The sequence below is a fragment of the Dipodomys merriami genome, unplaced genomic scaffold (assembly GCF_024711535.1).
Source record: "Dipodomys merriami isolate MVZ:Mamm:240054 unplaced genomic scaffold, mDipMer1.0.p SCAF_19, whole genome shotgun sequence".
Classification (NCBI taxonomy): Eukaryota; Metazoa; Chordata; class Mammalia; order Rodentia; family Heteromyidae; genus Dipodomys; species Dipodomys merriami.
This window is the reverse complement of record NW_027203270.1, coordinates 15,860,032-15,874,664: the sequence shown is the minus strand read 5'-3', so window position 1 is coordinate 15,874,664 and position 14,633 is coordinate 15,860,032. Positions and strand designations below refer to the sequence as shown.

The 14,633-nt window shown below is 43.2% G+C and overlaps 2 protein-coding genes across 3 annotated transcripts in view; one reads left to right on the top strand and one right to left on the bottom strand.

The window, feature by feature from the left end:
- The window catches only part of Rpa1 (replication protein A1), a 61,373-nt gene extending 54,548 nt beyond the window's left edge, over positions 1-6,825 (bottom strand). Inside the window, exon 1 of the mRNA XM_070027476.1 lies at positions 6,723-6,825. Coding sequence (XP_069883577.1) covers positions 6,723-6,755 — 33 coding nt within the window. The 5' untranslated portion in view covers positions 6,756-6,825. The remainder of the gene's footprint in view (positions 1-6,722) is intronic.
- Smyd4 (SET and MYND domain containing 4) overlaps positions 6,300-14,633 on the top strand; it is a 53,508-nt gene continuing 45,174 nt past the window's right edge. Inside the window, exons 1-2 of one of the 2 annotated variants that reach the window (XM_070027475.1) lie at positions 6,300-6,377; positions 9,448-9,593. In XM_070027475.1, the coding sequence (XP_069883576.1) occupies positions 9,460-9,593 (134 nt within the window). In that variant the 5' untranslated portion in view covers positions 6,300-6,377; positions 9,448-9,459. Of the gene's footprint in view, positions 6,378-7,077; positions 7,283-9,447; positions 9,594-14,633 lie in introns of those variants that run through there. The other variant, XM_070027474.1, reaches the window with a different exon arrangement.

The following is a 14,633-nucleotide window of genomic DNA, read 5'->3' as shown; positions in this document are numbered from 1 at the left end:
CAAAAAAACAAGTGGAGCAGTGGCTCAAAGTGGTAGAGTGCTAGTCCTGAGCAAAAGAGCTGAAGGACACCCAGGCCCTGAGTTCAAACCCCACAACCAACAAAAAGAAATATGAACTTGAAATGTTTCGCAGGCCTGACAGCAAAGCTAAAACTATAAAACTGGAAGAAAATCTGGGACAAAAGATTCGTGATGGGCTGGGAAGGTGGCTCAGTGGTAGAGTGCTTGCCTTGCATGCAAGAAGCCCTGGGTTCGATTCCTCAGCACCACATAAGAAAAAAGAAAAAAGCCGGAAGCAGCGCTTGGCTCAAGTGGTAGAGTGCTAGCCTTGAGCTGAAGAGCTGAGAGACAGCGCCCAGGCCCAGAGTTCAGGCCCCATGACCGGACCCAAAAAAAAAAAAGAACCAAAAGATTCGTGACTTTGGAGTAGGCAAAGGTTTCTAATGGAATAAAACACAATTTAAGCTAGGCACTGATGGCTCATGCCTGTAATCCTAGCTACTCAGGAGGCTGAGATCTGAGGATTGCGGTTCAAAGCCAGCCCCGGCAGGAGAGACCATGAGACTCCTATCTCCAATAAACCACCAGAAAACTGGAAGTGGCACTGTAGCTCAAGTGGTAGAGTGCTCGCCTTGAGCTGAAGAGCTGAGGGACAGCGCCCAGGCCCAGAGTTCAAGCCCCACGACCGACAAAAAAAAAAAAAAAAAAAAAACAGTGGATGGAAGTGGCGCCGTGGCTCAAGTGGTAGAGTGCTAGCCTTGAGCTGAAGAACTGAAGGATAGCACCCAGGCCCAGAGTTCAAGACCCACAACTGACAAAAAAACAGAACAAAACAAAACAAAAACAGTGCAACATTGCCCCAAAAGAAATTAACTCATTATCTGAATTCTGCAACTGTAACCCCTTTGTACAACACCTTTATAATAACAATTAAAAGTTAAGAAAAGGGCTGGGAATGTGGCTTAGTGCTTGCCTAGCATGCATGAAGCCCCAGGTTCAATTCCTCAGTACCACATAAGCAGAAAAGGCTAGAAGTGGCACTGTGGCTCAAGTGGTAGAGTGCTACCCTTGAGCAAAAGAAGCTCAGAGACAGTGCCTATGCCCTGAGTTTAAGCCCCAGGATTCGTAAAACAAAAAAAAAGAAAAGAAAGAAAGAAAAAAAGAAGAACCAATGCAAAACAGGGTTGGAGATGTGGCTCAGTGGTAACTGCCTAGGAAGCCTAAGATTCTAAGTTCAAACTTTAATGCTGCCAAAGAAAAAAAATCATTAAAAGAATGAGAAAACAAAACAAACTGGGAATACACACACACACACACACACACACACACACACACACACACACACACACACACACACACACACACACACACACACACACACACACACACACACACACACACACACGAATATTTAACAAATAACGTTCAGGATCAAGAATTCTTACAGCTCATTAGTAAAAACATAAATCAATTTTGTTTAATTTTGAGACAGTATCCTAGTACATAGCCTATATTTCTATATAATAACAATGAAAAACTGGAACCTAGATGCTGGTGGCTCACACCTATAATCCTAGCTACTCAGGAGGCCGAGATCTAAGGATCAAAGTTCAAAGCCAGCCTAGGCAGGAAAAGCCCGTGAGACTCCTATCCCCAATAAACTACTAGAAAACCGGAAGTGGTGCTGTGGCTTAAGTGGTAGAGCGCTTGCCTTGAGCTGAAGAGCTGAGGGACAGCATCCAGGCCCAGAGTTCAAGCCCCACTACCGACAAAAAGCAAAAAAACAAAAACAAAAAAACCAACAATGTGGAGTGAGCTGTGGCTCTAATAGTAGATTACTAGCCTTGAACACAAAAGCTCAGGGACAGTACACAGGCAATGAGTTCAACACACACACACACACACACACACACACACACACACACACGAACTGGAGATTAAGTTAGGTAAGATGACTCATATCTGTAATCTTAGCTACTAAGGAGGCGATAAGGAAGACAGTAATTCAAGGGAGGAGAACCAGCATGGGGGAGAGGAGGGAGTTAATGAGATCCCTATTGCAACCTCAACCAATAGCTGAACATAGTAGCTCACACCTGTCATCCCAGCTACTTGATAAAACATAAATAGGATGATGGATCATAGTGCAGGACAGCCGTGCCAAAAATTCAAGAACCTATTTGAATAAACAATTAAAACCTAACTAACAAGCATGAAGCTCAACTCGTAGAAGAGGCAAGAACAACTGTAACAAGAAAATAGAACTAGCGGGGCGCTGGTGGCTCACGCCTGTAATCCTAGCTACTCAGGAGGCTGAGATCTGAGGATCGCGGTTCAAAGCCAGCCCAGGTAGGAAAGACTGTGAGACTCCTATCTCCAATAAACCATCAGAAAACCGGAAGTGGCCCACGACCGAAGAAAAAAAAAAAAGAAAAGAAAAGAAAATAGAACTAGAAACTGAAATTTTCATTTGATGAAAGCCGTTAGAGCAAGGCATGGTGGTGTGCACCTGTAGTAGGAGCAACCCTGAAGGGTAAGGTAGGAGGATCAATTTAGACTGAAGAGTTCAAAGCCACTGAGTAACAAAGTGATACTACTGTAACAACAACAACAAAAAACACCACCATAGATTCTTGTTCTTTTCTCCTTTTCCTCACTTTCTCTCTTCTTCCCTACCTCTCTCCAAGATGGGGTATTGCTAGCCTGTAGCCTAGCTGGCTTGGAACTCAGTCTTTCTGCCTCAGATTTGTGTCACAACATATAACTTAGTAATTTTTCATTTATGTCTGAGGAACAGAACTGGGCAAGATGGATATTAACTTCATTAAATAGCTTTCTGTTCAACTTGGTTTAAAAACCATATGCACCAGCCGGGCGCTGGTGCCTCACGCCTGTAATCCTAGCTACTCTGAGATCTGAGGATCGCAGTTCAAAGCCAGCCCGGGCAGGAGAGACAGTGAGACTCCTATCTCCAATAAACCACCAGAAAACCGGAAGTGGCACTGTAGCTCTCAAGTGGTAGAACGCTCGACTTGAGCTGAAGAGCTGAGGGACAGCGCCCAGGCCCAGAGTTCAAACCCCACGACCGACCAAAAAAAAAAAAAAAAACCATATGCACTGGGAAGGTGGCTCAGTGGTAAAGTGCTTGCCTTGCATGCATGAGGCCCTGGGTTCGATTCCTCAGCACCACATAGCAGAAAAAGCTGGAAGTGGCACTGTGGCTCAAGTGGTAGAGCACTGGCCTTGAGCTGAAGAGCTGAGGGACAGTGCCCAGGCCCGGAGTTCAGGCCCCACAACTGGCAAATAAATAAATAAATAAATAAAAAATAAAAACTATATGCATGCATTACATTATTGTTATTTTTAATTTAATGTGTTATCATATATAGTGATTATGATTCTTTTTGGGGGGACATATAACATGATATGTACACTTAGATACAAGGGCCTTTTTGACTAAAGTTTTACAAATCACATTGCTAATAAAAAACATAAAGCAACAGAATGCAATGGGGCTTATGTGTTTAAATCCCCCCATGAACAAGTTATTTATCTTTTCTCCTATAACATCTTCCAATGTGGATATTGGCAAAAATAAACTTCCTAAGATTTCTTAAGTACTTAAAGTATCTACCACATTGAAAATGGATATATATATATATATATATATATATAATTTCTTATTTAAAGTGTCTACTGCATTGAAAATGGATGTTCTCTTCCCCTTTCTTTCTGTAACTTAATTACTTAGATATAAATGCTGGGCTGGGGATATGCAGCTGTGGTACAGCACTTGCCTGGTACATAAATATGAAGCCCTGTGTTCTACCCCTAATACAAAAAATAATCTATTCTACTAATCATAATAGTTCCAGGCATAACCTCATTTTATGATGACAACTTTTGCCCTAAACACTTCCACCATTTGTGTGCTATTTGCTTCCCCTTGGGGACCAAGGTCTTTTCATTTAAAGTGACATTCGCTTTAGTTGATAATCAGTCAACCAAGTTTCCCCACTCTTACTCCATCCCTAAAGATGTGTAAAAAGTTCACTTACAAACAAAACACCAGTAATATTTCACCTAACGTTGGAAATGGGTTTCTAAAATTTTGAATAGCCAAGTACTAGTGGCTCATAACTGTAATCCTAGCCATTCAGGAGGTTGAAATATGGAGGTTCAAGGTTTGAAGCCAGTCAATACCTAAAAGTCCCCCAAGACTATCTTCAATTAACCAGCAAAATTCTGGGCTGGAAGTATGGCTCAAGTGGTATAGCGACAGTTGAGTAAGCAAGCTCAGCTTGCTCAAGGCCCTAAGGAAAACTTAGCAAGTTATTTATAAACATTTTTTTTATAAAAGCAAAAAACTACCCCTAATTTGTCCTAAAGGTGCAAGGCAGCAGCTATAAAGCAAACAAGAAATACAACTTAAAACTAGGCAGCTAGCCAGGTTCCAATGACTCACACCTTTAATCCCCAGCTACTTGGGAGGCTGAGATCTTAGGACTGCTGTTCAAAGCCAGTGTAGGCAGAAAAGGCCCCATGAGACTCATCTCCAATTAACCACTCAAAAACTAGAAGTGGCACTGTGGGTCAAAATGGTAAAGCACTAGCCTTGAGCAAAAGAGCTGAGACAGCACCAAGGCCCTGAGTTAAAAACAAAACAAACAACCAAAAAAACAGGCTCCAGCATTCATAGATTCCTAATTTATTCAATTATCTACTTGACTCTGATTGTTCCTCCCCTTGTTTCCCCCAGCTGCCTTTCTTCCCCACCCATCTCCGTCCTTTCTTCTCTCCCCTGTTTCATTCATTTGTGCAACTAGCAATCATTTATTGGGTACCAAAAGCTCACCAGAATTGTTCCAAGGTACTGGGGATACTATGCTGAGCAACCAAGCAAGCAGAAACAACCCAGAGCAGGTGCCCTACAGCTCACTCCTTTAATCATAGCTACTCAGGAGGCTGAGATCTGAGGATCAAGGTTCAAAGTCATCTCAGGCAGGAAAGTCTCTGAAACTCTTATCTCTAATTAGCCACCAAAAGGCTGGAAGTGGAGCTGCAGCTCAAGTGGTAGAACACTAGCCTTGAGAAAAAAAAAAAAAAAAAAAGCTAAAGGAGACTGCAAGGCCAAGTTCAAGTGCCAGTACTGCTCCTCCCCCCAAAAAAAATGCCTCAGGATGTTATTGCTGGGAGGGGAGTTTATACAGTGAGTGAGGGACAGAAAGAAAATAAGCAACAAATAAATGCTAAGTGCCTGTAATAATTAACAAAAGGAAGTGTGAACTCAACATTTTCTAACACATCAAGTGTGGGCTAAGCACTTTAAATCCAGTAACTCGACCCATTCACTAATCTTATATAATAGGTACTATGAATTATCATCTTCAGTTTACAGAAGAGGAAAACAGTTTAGTATCTACTCCAAAGTTATACACACAGTAAGTGAACAGAAACTAAAACAAAGGGAGGCTACTAAGGAAAGTCAAAGACTTCTTTCTCCTGGGCAGAACAACTGAGCTAAGTTTGAAAATTGTTAGCCAGTAAGGGAGAAGTGAACAATACTGAAAACAGGGGGAAAAAGGAAAGAAAAAAAGTTTGATCAAAGGCCACATGGACAGACTGTGCAATACATTAGAAATATGTAATTTTTTTTAAAAAGGCCAGAAGAATTTAAGTGGGAATACCAATGAAGGGAATGGCTGAGTGGAAGTGAATAGTCCAGGCATGAATGATGGTGCCAGAATGGCTAGAGAGAAGTACATGGACTTAAATGATCTATGTGGATATAAAATATTCTTCATCAGATGATGGACTCCACATTCAGAGTGATACATGAATGCAGGCAAGAATGTTGGCCTCAGTTTCTGGCCTGCATAACTTAACATAGTGTCATTCACTAAGAGGGGACATCAAGAGGCCTAAACTTAGGGGGATAGCAGGTTTGCTTTGAGATATACTGAATTTAATACTTGTGAACCAAACGGGCCAACAGATTTGTAGCAACTTGTCTTCAAGAGCAAAGGTAGCTCAGCACAAAGAAATTAGCAAGCCACTGATATCTACATAGATAGTAATGAAGTTATCTGGGGAAAAGAGGGCCTTAAATAAGGGAGCACTTAGTCAACAAAATTTGCATAGGGGTTAGCAAGTAAAAAGTGGAGAGATCAGTCAAGCTGAGCCACAGAAACCTAAAGACAGTTTTAACAGAAGGAAGCAATGATCCATTCACTGATACAGGCCAGATACTGCTGAGAATCTGGGATCGATGAAAACTGAAAACTGTCTGTTGGATTTAACGGCTTGGAAACCACTGGTAACCTGAGCCAAAGTTCTATGGGATGTTTGCTTGGAGAAGACTAAAGAACCAAAGGGAGGTAAGGAAATGAAGACACCAACTCTAGACCAAAGTTTGGCTGTGGGTGGCAGAAGGGGAGGTAACAACAGATTGGCTACCGAGAGGTGATGCATGGCTTTTATTTTTGCTTTGTGTTCTTAAGGAGGAAGAAATGTGAGCATGTTTTTAGAGGACAGGAAAAAGGCTTGAGAGAGGGTAATGATGGGAGCGACCACCCCACCGGCTCCCTCAAAGCATCCCACAATCCCCACCCCACCCGCGATCTCTCCCCACTGGCCGGGGTCCCTCCTCCTTCTGCACTCTGCACGGCTGCAGGCCCATGCCACCAGAGTCTCCCCCCCTTGACTCCCAGGCGTTTTCTCACCGCAATGGCCCCTTCACTCAGTTGGCCGACCATGGCTGCGACACGCTAACTCCCGCGCTCGAGCTCTGGCACCGCCCCAGCTTCACTACCGGGGTCCCGCGGGCTGCTCAGCTATTGGCCCAAGGAGCTGCGCGCGCCACTCCCGCCCCGCGACGCGTGCGCGGCACGGGGGCGGGCCTATGCTCCGAGCAGCTCCCTAATTGGCCAAGAGGCGGCAGGAGGCCCACGTGATTCGCCTTAGGCCTTAGTGGCGGGACGGCCATCACGTAGTGGCGGGGCCTAGAGGCGGGACTTCGGGGCGGCGCGCTAGATCTACGCGGATGTTTCTGGCCGAGGCCTTTGGCAGATGGACAGAGTGTTAACCCAGAGGACAGTCGGCGCTGTTTCCTGATAACTCTGCTGCTAAATATAATCAGAGCAGTGACCTGGTTCCACCCGCTGCAGGCCTTCGGTCTGCCTGCGCCAGGCCCTAAGCTTGACACTGGGGGTCTTCTGAAGATAAATCTGACCGGGCCCCTGCGCTCAGAGGAAAGCCACAGTCTGTCCCGGGAGTTAGAGCGGTGAGCATCCCAAACTCTAGGTAAACGTGATATGGACCCCACACGTGGTGAAATCACAGACAGAAAACCAGAATTTCCCAGAGGAAATTCAATTTGAATTGAGTTAAATACGTGTGGAAATTTGTTAGGCAGACTCCAAGTGAGGATAGGAAGAATAGTCCTGAAAATGCATGGCCTATACAAAAACGCTGAAGAAGCCGGGCGCCAGTGGCTCACGCCTGTAATTCTAGCTATTCAAGAGGCTGAGATTTGAGGGTCCCCGGCTTGAAGCCAGCCCAGGCAGACAAGTAGGTGATAATCTACCTCCAATTAATCACAGAAAAATCTGGAAGTGGCGCTGTGGCTCAAGTGGTAGAGCGCTAGCCTTGAGCCTAAAGGAGTCCAGGGATAGCGCCCAAACCCAGAGTTCAAGCCACAGGATGGGCAAAACACACACACACACACACACACACACACACACACACACACACGAGTTGAAATTGAGAGGCAAGTTGAGGATAACGTTGAGGAACTCAGTATGGTAGGATACCGAGAAGTGTAATAAACGAGAGGCAAGCCATCGATTTGGGTCAAGGCCTTATTGGGGGACAGACCTGCTGGGATGCTCTAAGTGGGGAAGGAAGCAACAGCTGTGGACAGGCGTGGGCAGAATTTAAACACAATTTTAGGTGACAGTCACATGGGTCACAGACGTGGACTGCGGGAATTCGGGGGCAGAGTCAGTTCCAAGGTGTTACGCGGCTCGTTGGTGTAGGGGTATGATTCTCGCTTAGGGTGCAGGAGATGTTACATGGGCTTTGGAAGTTGGGGGGAGCCTCCTTCTGAGGAGACTGTTGCAACTGGGGCAGTATTTTGTGCATCATACCAAGGAAACAACCTAGCATTGGGGAAATAGAAATTTAGCATATTTTTGTAAACAAATAAGGGACACAGGGTGGGGACTTTCAGAATTGGCAACCTGACTTCCAAGACCTTAGAGAAGAAAATAATAGAAAGTAAGCAAGGGGCAAGTAGTAATGGGTTTGTCCTGGGCTACTCTTATTTGCTGGGAAGAGCTCTGATGAAGTTAAGATGGAGGGCTGAGGCCCTGGACACTAGTAGAACACTCTAGAAAGAATGCCAGGAGCTGAGAAGGTAGCTCAGTGGCGCTTGTCTTGCATGCATGAGGCCCTCGGTTCGATTCCTCAGCACCACATAAGCAGAAAAAAAAAAGCTGGAAGTGGTGCTGTTGCTCAAGTGGTAGAGTGCTAGCCTTGAGCTGAAGAGCTGAGGGACAGTGCCCAGGCCCAGAGTTCAGACCCCACGACCGGACCCAAAAAAAAGAAAGAAAGAAAGAAAGAAAATGCCAGACAGGAGCTGGGAAAGTCTTGAACTGAAACAATGATTTGAAGATTGAAGCAGGTGGAAATATTTAACTTAATAGTTGCTGGGGTTGGAGCTAAGTTGTAACTCAAGTGTTGAAGTGCTTGCCTAGCAAATGCAAAATCTCTGAGTTCAAAAAAATAATAAATGAGCCAGGCATTGGTGGCTCACATCTATAAACCTAGCTACTCAGAAGGCTGAAATCTCAGGATCAAGGTTCAAATATAGTCTGGTCAAAAAAGTCTGTAAGACTCTTTATCTCTGGTTAACCAGTGGAGCTGTAGTAACAGCCTTCAGCAGAAAAGCTCAGGAATAACACCCAAGCCCTGAGTTCAAGCTCCAAAACTGTCTCTGTCTGTCTGTGTCTCTGTCTGTCTGCCTCTGTCTCTCTCTGTCTCTCTCTGTAATTTCTCTGTCTCTCTCTCACACACACACACACTAAAAAATTTGAGCAAGGAGGGAAGATGGAAGTCTAGAAGGACTGGAATGGAACTGGGTAAACTTGTTCATTGGCTAGCACTCTACCAACTGAGCCACTCCTCCAACCCTTGTAATCTGGTTCCTGTTTGTATGAGCACCAACCTAACTTCGTTTCTGGAACAAAGGTTTTCAACAGGTACTTCAGAATGACAGGATGTTGAGTGAATGCATTGGTATGACAATCTAGACCTTTCTTCAGCATAGAACTATAGGAAAGTACCACAAGAATCAGTTTTGTTGCTTCATGCTTGCTTGGCTGAGGTCTTAGTCTTCTAAAATTGTGTATTTGTAGAAATCTAAATTCCTCTTTTCTTACTTTATAGATTTAAAGTAGCATGGATCTGCCTGTGGATGAATGGAAATCCTACATACTTCAGAAGTGGTCTTTACTCCCAAAGGCTGTGCGCGTCACAATTTCTACAGCAGAGACTTTGAGTGATATCTTTCTTCACTCCTCTTCCCTTCTTCAGTAAGTGAATGGGAGCTTTAGCCAGGGAAATTTTGATCTACTAAATGTCTTCTTTTGTCATTTGCTCTGAAGTTGTATCTCTTTTTGATGCAAAGACAATTCAGACACTTATATTTGAGGCATGTAGCAGTTCTTGCTGTCTTTACAGTTTTGTTTTTTCCTAGCCAATGATTATAAAAGAGGTATAAATGATGTTTGCTTTTTAGGTTTCTATGTTACATTTCAGTAATTCAGTGTCAGCCAAACACTATAATTCATGCCTGTAATTCCAGCTACTGGGGAAACAGAAACAAGATGATTTAACGGCAGAACTCAAATGATACAGCATAAGTTAAAAGCCCCCAAAAATTTTAAACAATCAGTGCCTTGCTGCAGTCACAAGGCTGTGAGCCTTGTTGTTTCTCAAGGAATAAGCAGAGATTTTCTAGCTGTGTACTAAAATTCCTAAGTGCTTAAATTTGGAAGAGTTCTTAGAAGTGATATAATCTAATTCCAGTAATTTTTAAACTCTACATTTCTTAATGAGGAATACATTTTATATTGCAACCTAGTAGACAGGTGAGAAGTTAGGCCAGAGTGGGAGGAAAGGATGGAGAAGCACTTAGATTCTGAGATTGATTTAATAACAGTTCCTGAAATGGGATGTGCAGTGTTAGAATGTGAATAAAAAGGGATTTGGACCATACAAAATAAAAGGTAAAAGGACAATCTCATCATCATTTGGGAGACTTGGGAAGGAAGATCAAACCTTCATATTTCAGTTTCTGGTGTTAGTAGACATCCATATAGAGATGTCCAAATGAACTTGGGATTCACAAAAGAGGTACAAATGTGTTGGTTGTATTTAGCATTTTAAACCATAAGACTGGAGTTCACTAAGCAAGAAAGTTTATCTATTGCATTTAATATGCTTTGATATTTTCCCTTTTACTTTTTTCATTTTAAGAATGCTAATCAGAATGCACTAAATTAATTTCATGACCCACTGATTTGTAACCTGAACTTTGAAAATTGTGGCAAAAATATCTAAAGCTGCGACTGTAGGTGGGACCCAAGTAGTAGAACACTTGCCTAATAAGCATGAGACTCTGAGTTCAGGACCACCAGAAAAGAAAATTAATAAAATTAAAATTTTTAAAAATGTCGAGGGGGCTGGGATGTAGCTTAGTGGTAGAGTGCTTGCCTACCATGCATGAAGTCCTTTCTGTATCACATAAACAGAAAAAGCTGGAAGTGGAGCTGTGGCTCAAGTGGTTTCTAGCCTTTAGCAAAAGAAGCTCAGGGACAGTGCCCAGGCCCTGAGTTCAAGCCACAGGATTTACAAAAGAAAAAAAAAATGTAATACTTCATAGGGCTGGGCACCGGTGGTTCACACTTGTAATACTAGCTACTCAGGAGGCTGAGATCTGAGGTTCTCAGTTCAAAGCCAGCCTGCTCAGGAAAGTCTGTGCGACTCTTATCTCCAGTAAACCACCAGAAAACCAGAAATGGCCCTGTGGCTCAAATGGTAGAGTGCTAGCCTTGCACTGAAGAGCTCAGGGACAGCGCCCAGGCCCAGAGTTCAAGCCCCATGACTGACAAAAACAAAAAAACAAAACAGGGCTGGGAAGTTGGCTCAGTGGTAGAGCGCTTGCCTTGCATGCCTGAGGCCCTGGGTTCGATTCCTCAGCACCACATAAGCAAAAAGAAAAAAGCCAGAAGTGGCGCTGTGGCTCAAGTGGTAGAGCACTAGCCTTGAGCTGAAAAGCTGAGGGACAGTGCTCAGGCCCAGAGTTCAGGCCCCACAACCGGACCAAAATAAATAAATAAATAAAAACAAAAAAACAAAAAAGCTTTATAGGATCTCTGAGTTTCCTTTACAAAAATTTAGAAATATAATGAACTGCATATGTAACTGTGGATAATAGGCAAGATTTTCCCAAGATAAATCAATGAGGTTTACTAATTGAAAAATGCTACCTAGCAATAATCATTTGAAGCTGTGGTACACTGACAGGAACATAAAGAAGCATATTTGCCTGGACAAATCCTCAAAACACCAACCTGGGCTCTCTTCCCCTTCTACTCTATTCTCCACTGAGCTAGTCACATTCGCATGTCCCTGAATTTTTTTGCTCAAGACTAACATTCTACCACGTGAGCCACAGCTCCACCTCAGCATTTTGCTGGATACTTGGAGATGAGAGGCTCATGGACTTTCCTGCCAAGGCTGACTTTGAACCTCAATCCTCACTCAGACCTCAGCCTCCTGAGTAGCAGATTTACAGGCACAAGCCACTGATACCTGGCTCTTAAAACTTGTATGTATGTACTCTTAAGTTTTATCTTCAGCCCTGACCTCTCTTCTGAGACTAAAATCTCTAAATCCAGCTGACTACTTTAAAATCTCATAGCTAATTAAGTTTCAATATATCCTAAAATCAAACATGCAATTTTGTTTTCAAAATTAGATTTCCCTCCAGTGGCCTCTTTCTCAGTGAATTATACTGCCTTACATTCCTAAACTAGAAACATAAGAGCTATTCTATATTTAAAAACAAAAACTTACTACGTCCCCCAACCTATATCAGATCATCTCCTGTAACCCTTTAGTGAATTGCACCAGTATCCTTCTGGTTGTTACCCAGAAACCTAGAAGTCATACCTATGTTTCCCTTTTTCTTCACCCTCCATATTAAATCTCAAATCATGTCTGTTATACTACTATAAATGCTGGCTTGCTTTCAGATTTGTCAAATAGGACTCCTACTTCTGGGTAGATCACAGCAAGTAATATTCCCAAGGCAACTAAAATAAGTGTATGCTGTAATAAAATTATTTTTCAAGCCATCTGATACCAAGGATTAGATGGACTTAAATTCCAGAGAGGAAAGACTGTTTCCTAGATGATCATTAGCCATTTTTTTTTCCTGGGGGTAACTGCAGACTGAGGAATCAGGCTAGGCTCCAACAAAGGGACCATCCTGGAAGAAATAGAAACCAGTAAGTAGATCTCTTCAGTCAATTGTGGCTGATAAGATGGATTGGAAACTAGAGTCCCAAACTGAATGCAAAGTCAATTTTCCTCGATTCTCAGGAAGTATAGGAGACCATCAAAAAAGAATGAATTCTGAAGTCCTATAATCCAGAGAAACAAACTCCTACTGGTAGAATGGACTAGACTAGACACAAATGTCAAGACACTGCCAGATTTTAAATACCTGTGGAGTGGTAAGCTAAAAATGTAAGCTTAAAGCCGGGCGCTGGTGGCTCACGCCTGTAATCCTAGCTACTCAGGAGGCTGAGATCTGAGGATCGCGGTTCAAAGCCAGCCCGGGCAGGAGAGACCGTGAAACTCCTATCTCCAATAAACCACCAGAAAACCGGAAGTGGCGCTGTAGCTCAAGTGGTAGAGCGCTCACCTTGAGCTGAAGAGCTGAGGGACAGCGCTCAGGCCCAGAGTTCAAGCCCACGACCGACAAAAAAAAAAAAAAAAAAAAAAAAAAATGTAAGCTTAACACTTCCTATACCAAAACTTTGAGGCCTGAGGAAAAGAGGACCTTCAACCAAGTGAGAAACCAGAATTGCACTAAATTTCTTTCTTTTCCTCTCTCCTTCTCCCTCTCCCTCTCCCTTCCTTCCTCTCTTCTCTTCTCTTCTCTTCCCTTCCCTTCCCTTCCCTTCCCTCCCCTCTCCTCCCCTCCCCTCCCCTGCCCTCCCCTCCTCTCCTTTTCTCTTCTCTTCTATTTTCTATCTAAATTCTGGGATTAAAAGTATATACCACAAGAACCAGCTAGGCTGGTATTCTACCACTAAGACTGTTCTATCTACAGCCCTGTTTTCACTGGTTATTTTTGGGATAAGGTCTCACTTTCTACTTGAGAACATGTCTGAGCCACAATCTGCCTACTTTAGCCTTCCCAGAGCTGATAGAATAATAGGTACAGGCCTACCACATCTAGCTTCCTTCTGTGAAGATGGAGTTTGGTGGACTTTCCTGTCTAGACTGGCCTCAAACTGGGATCCTCCTGCTCTCAGCTTTCCAAGTAGTTAGGATTACAGACATAAGCCACTGGCATCCGACTTCAAATCAATTCTTGATTGGATTGAGATAGGCCCACTCCTTTTCCTCTATGTTATATATAGGCAAAGAGGTATCTTTATGGTAGAAGATGTTAACTAGTTGTTTTGTTTTGTTGTCAGTCCTAGGGCTTCAACTCAGGGCTTAGGCACTGTCCCTGAGCTGCTTTTGCTCAAGCAACCCTACTTGAGCTACATCACCACTTCCAGCTTTTCTGTTTATATGGTACTGAGAATCGAACCCAGGGCTTCATGCAAGCTAGGCAAGCACTCTACCAGTAAGCCACATTCCCAGCCTGATGTTATCTAGTTTTATTATATGTTCTGTACAATGTCAAAGATGCAGAAAAGAATTACTAGATATGCAAAGTTACATTAAAAAATGACCAATAAGGGGCTGGGAAGGTGGCTCAGTGGTAGAGCACTTGCCTTGCATGCCTGAGGCCCTGGGTTCAATTCCTCAGCACCACATAAGCAAAAAGAAAAAAGCCGGAAGTGGCACTGTGGCTCAAGTGGTAGAGCGCTAGCCTTGAGCTGAAGAGCTGAGGGACAGCACCCAGGCCCAGAGTTCAGGCCCAACTACCGGACCCCCCCCCCAAAAAAAAATGACCAATAACCAGAGGGAAAAAAATAAACATTAGAACCAGACTGAGGGCAACATATTAGGAGTTAATACACTACTATTTTAAAATAACTATAACAGCACTTCATGAATGGCCCATCCTTTCCCCTGTGCTTCAAAATGCTACACTTGCTGAAAATTAAATTTGCACTTATGATAAATTTGTCTCTAGACTGTATCTGCTCTAAAACCCAAAGGTTTACAATATCATTTTATAACTCAGTTTCAAGTAACAGAAATTCAGCTCAAATTATGAAATATTATAACTATGAAACTAGGGTATCTAAACCAAGTCTTTTTTTTTGTTGTTGGTCATGGGGCTTAAATTCTGGATGCTGTCCCTGAACTCTTCAGCTGAA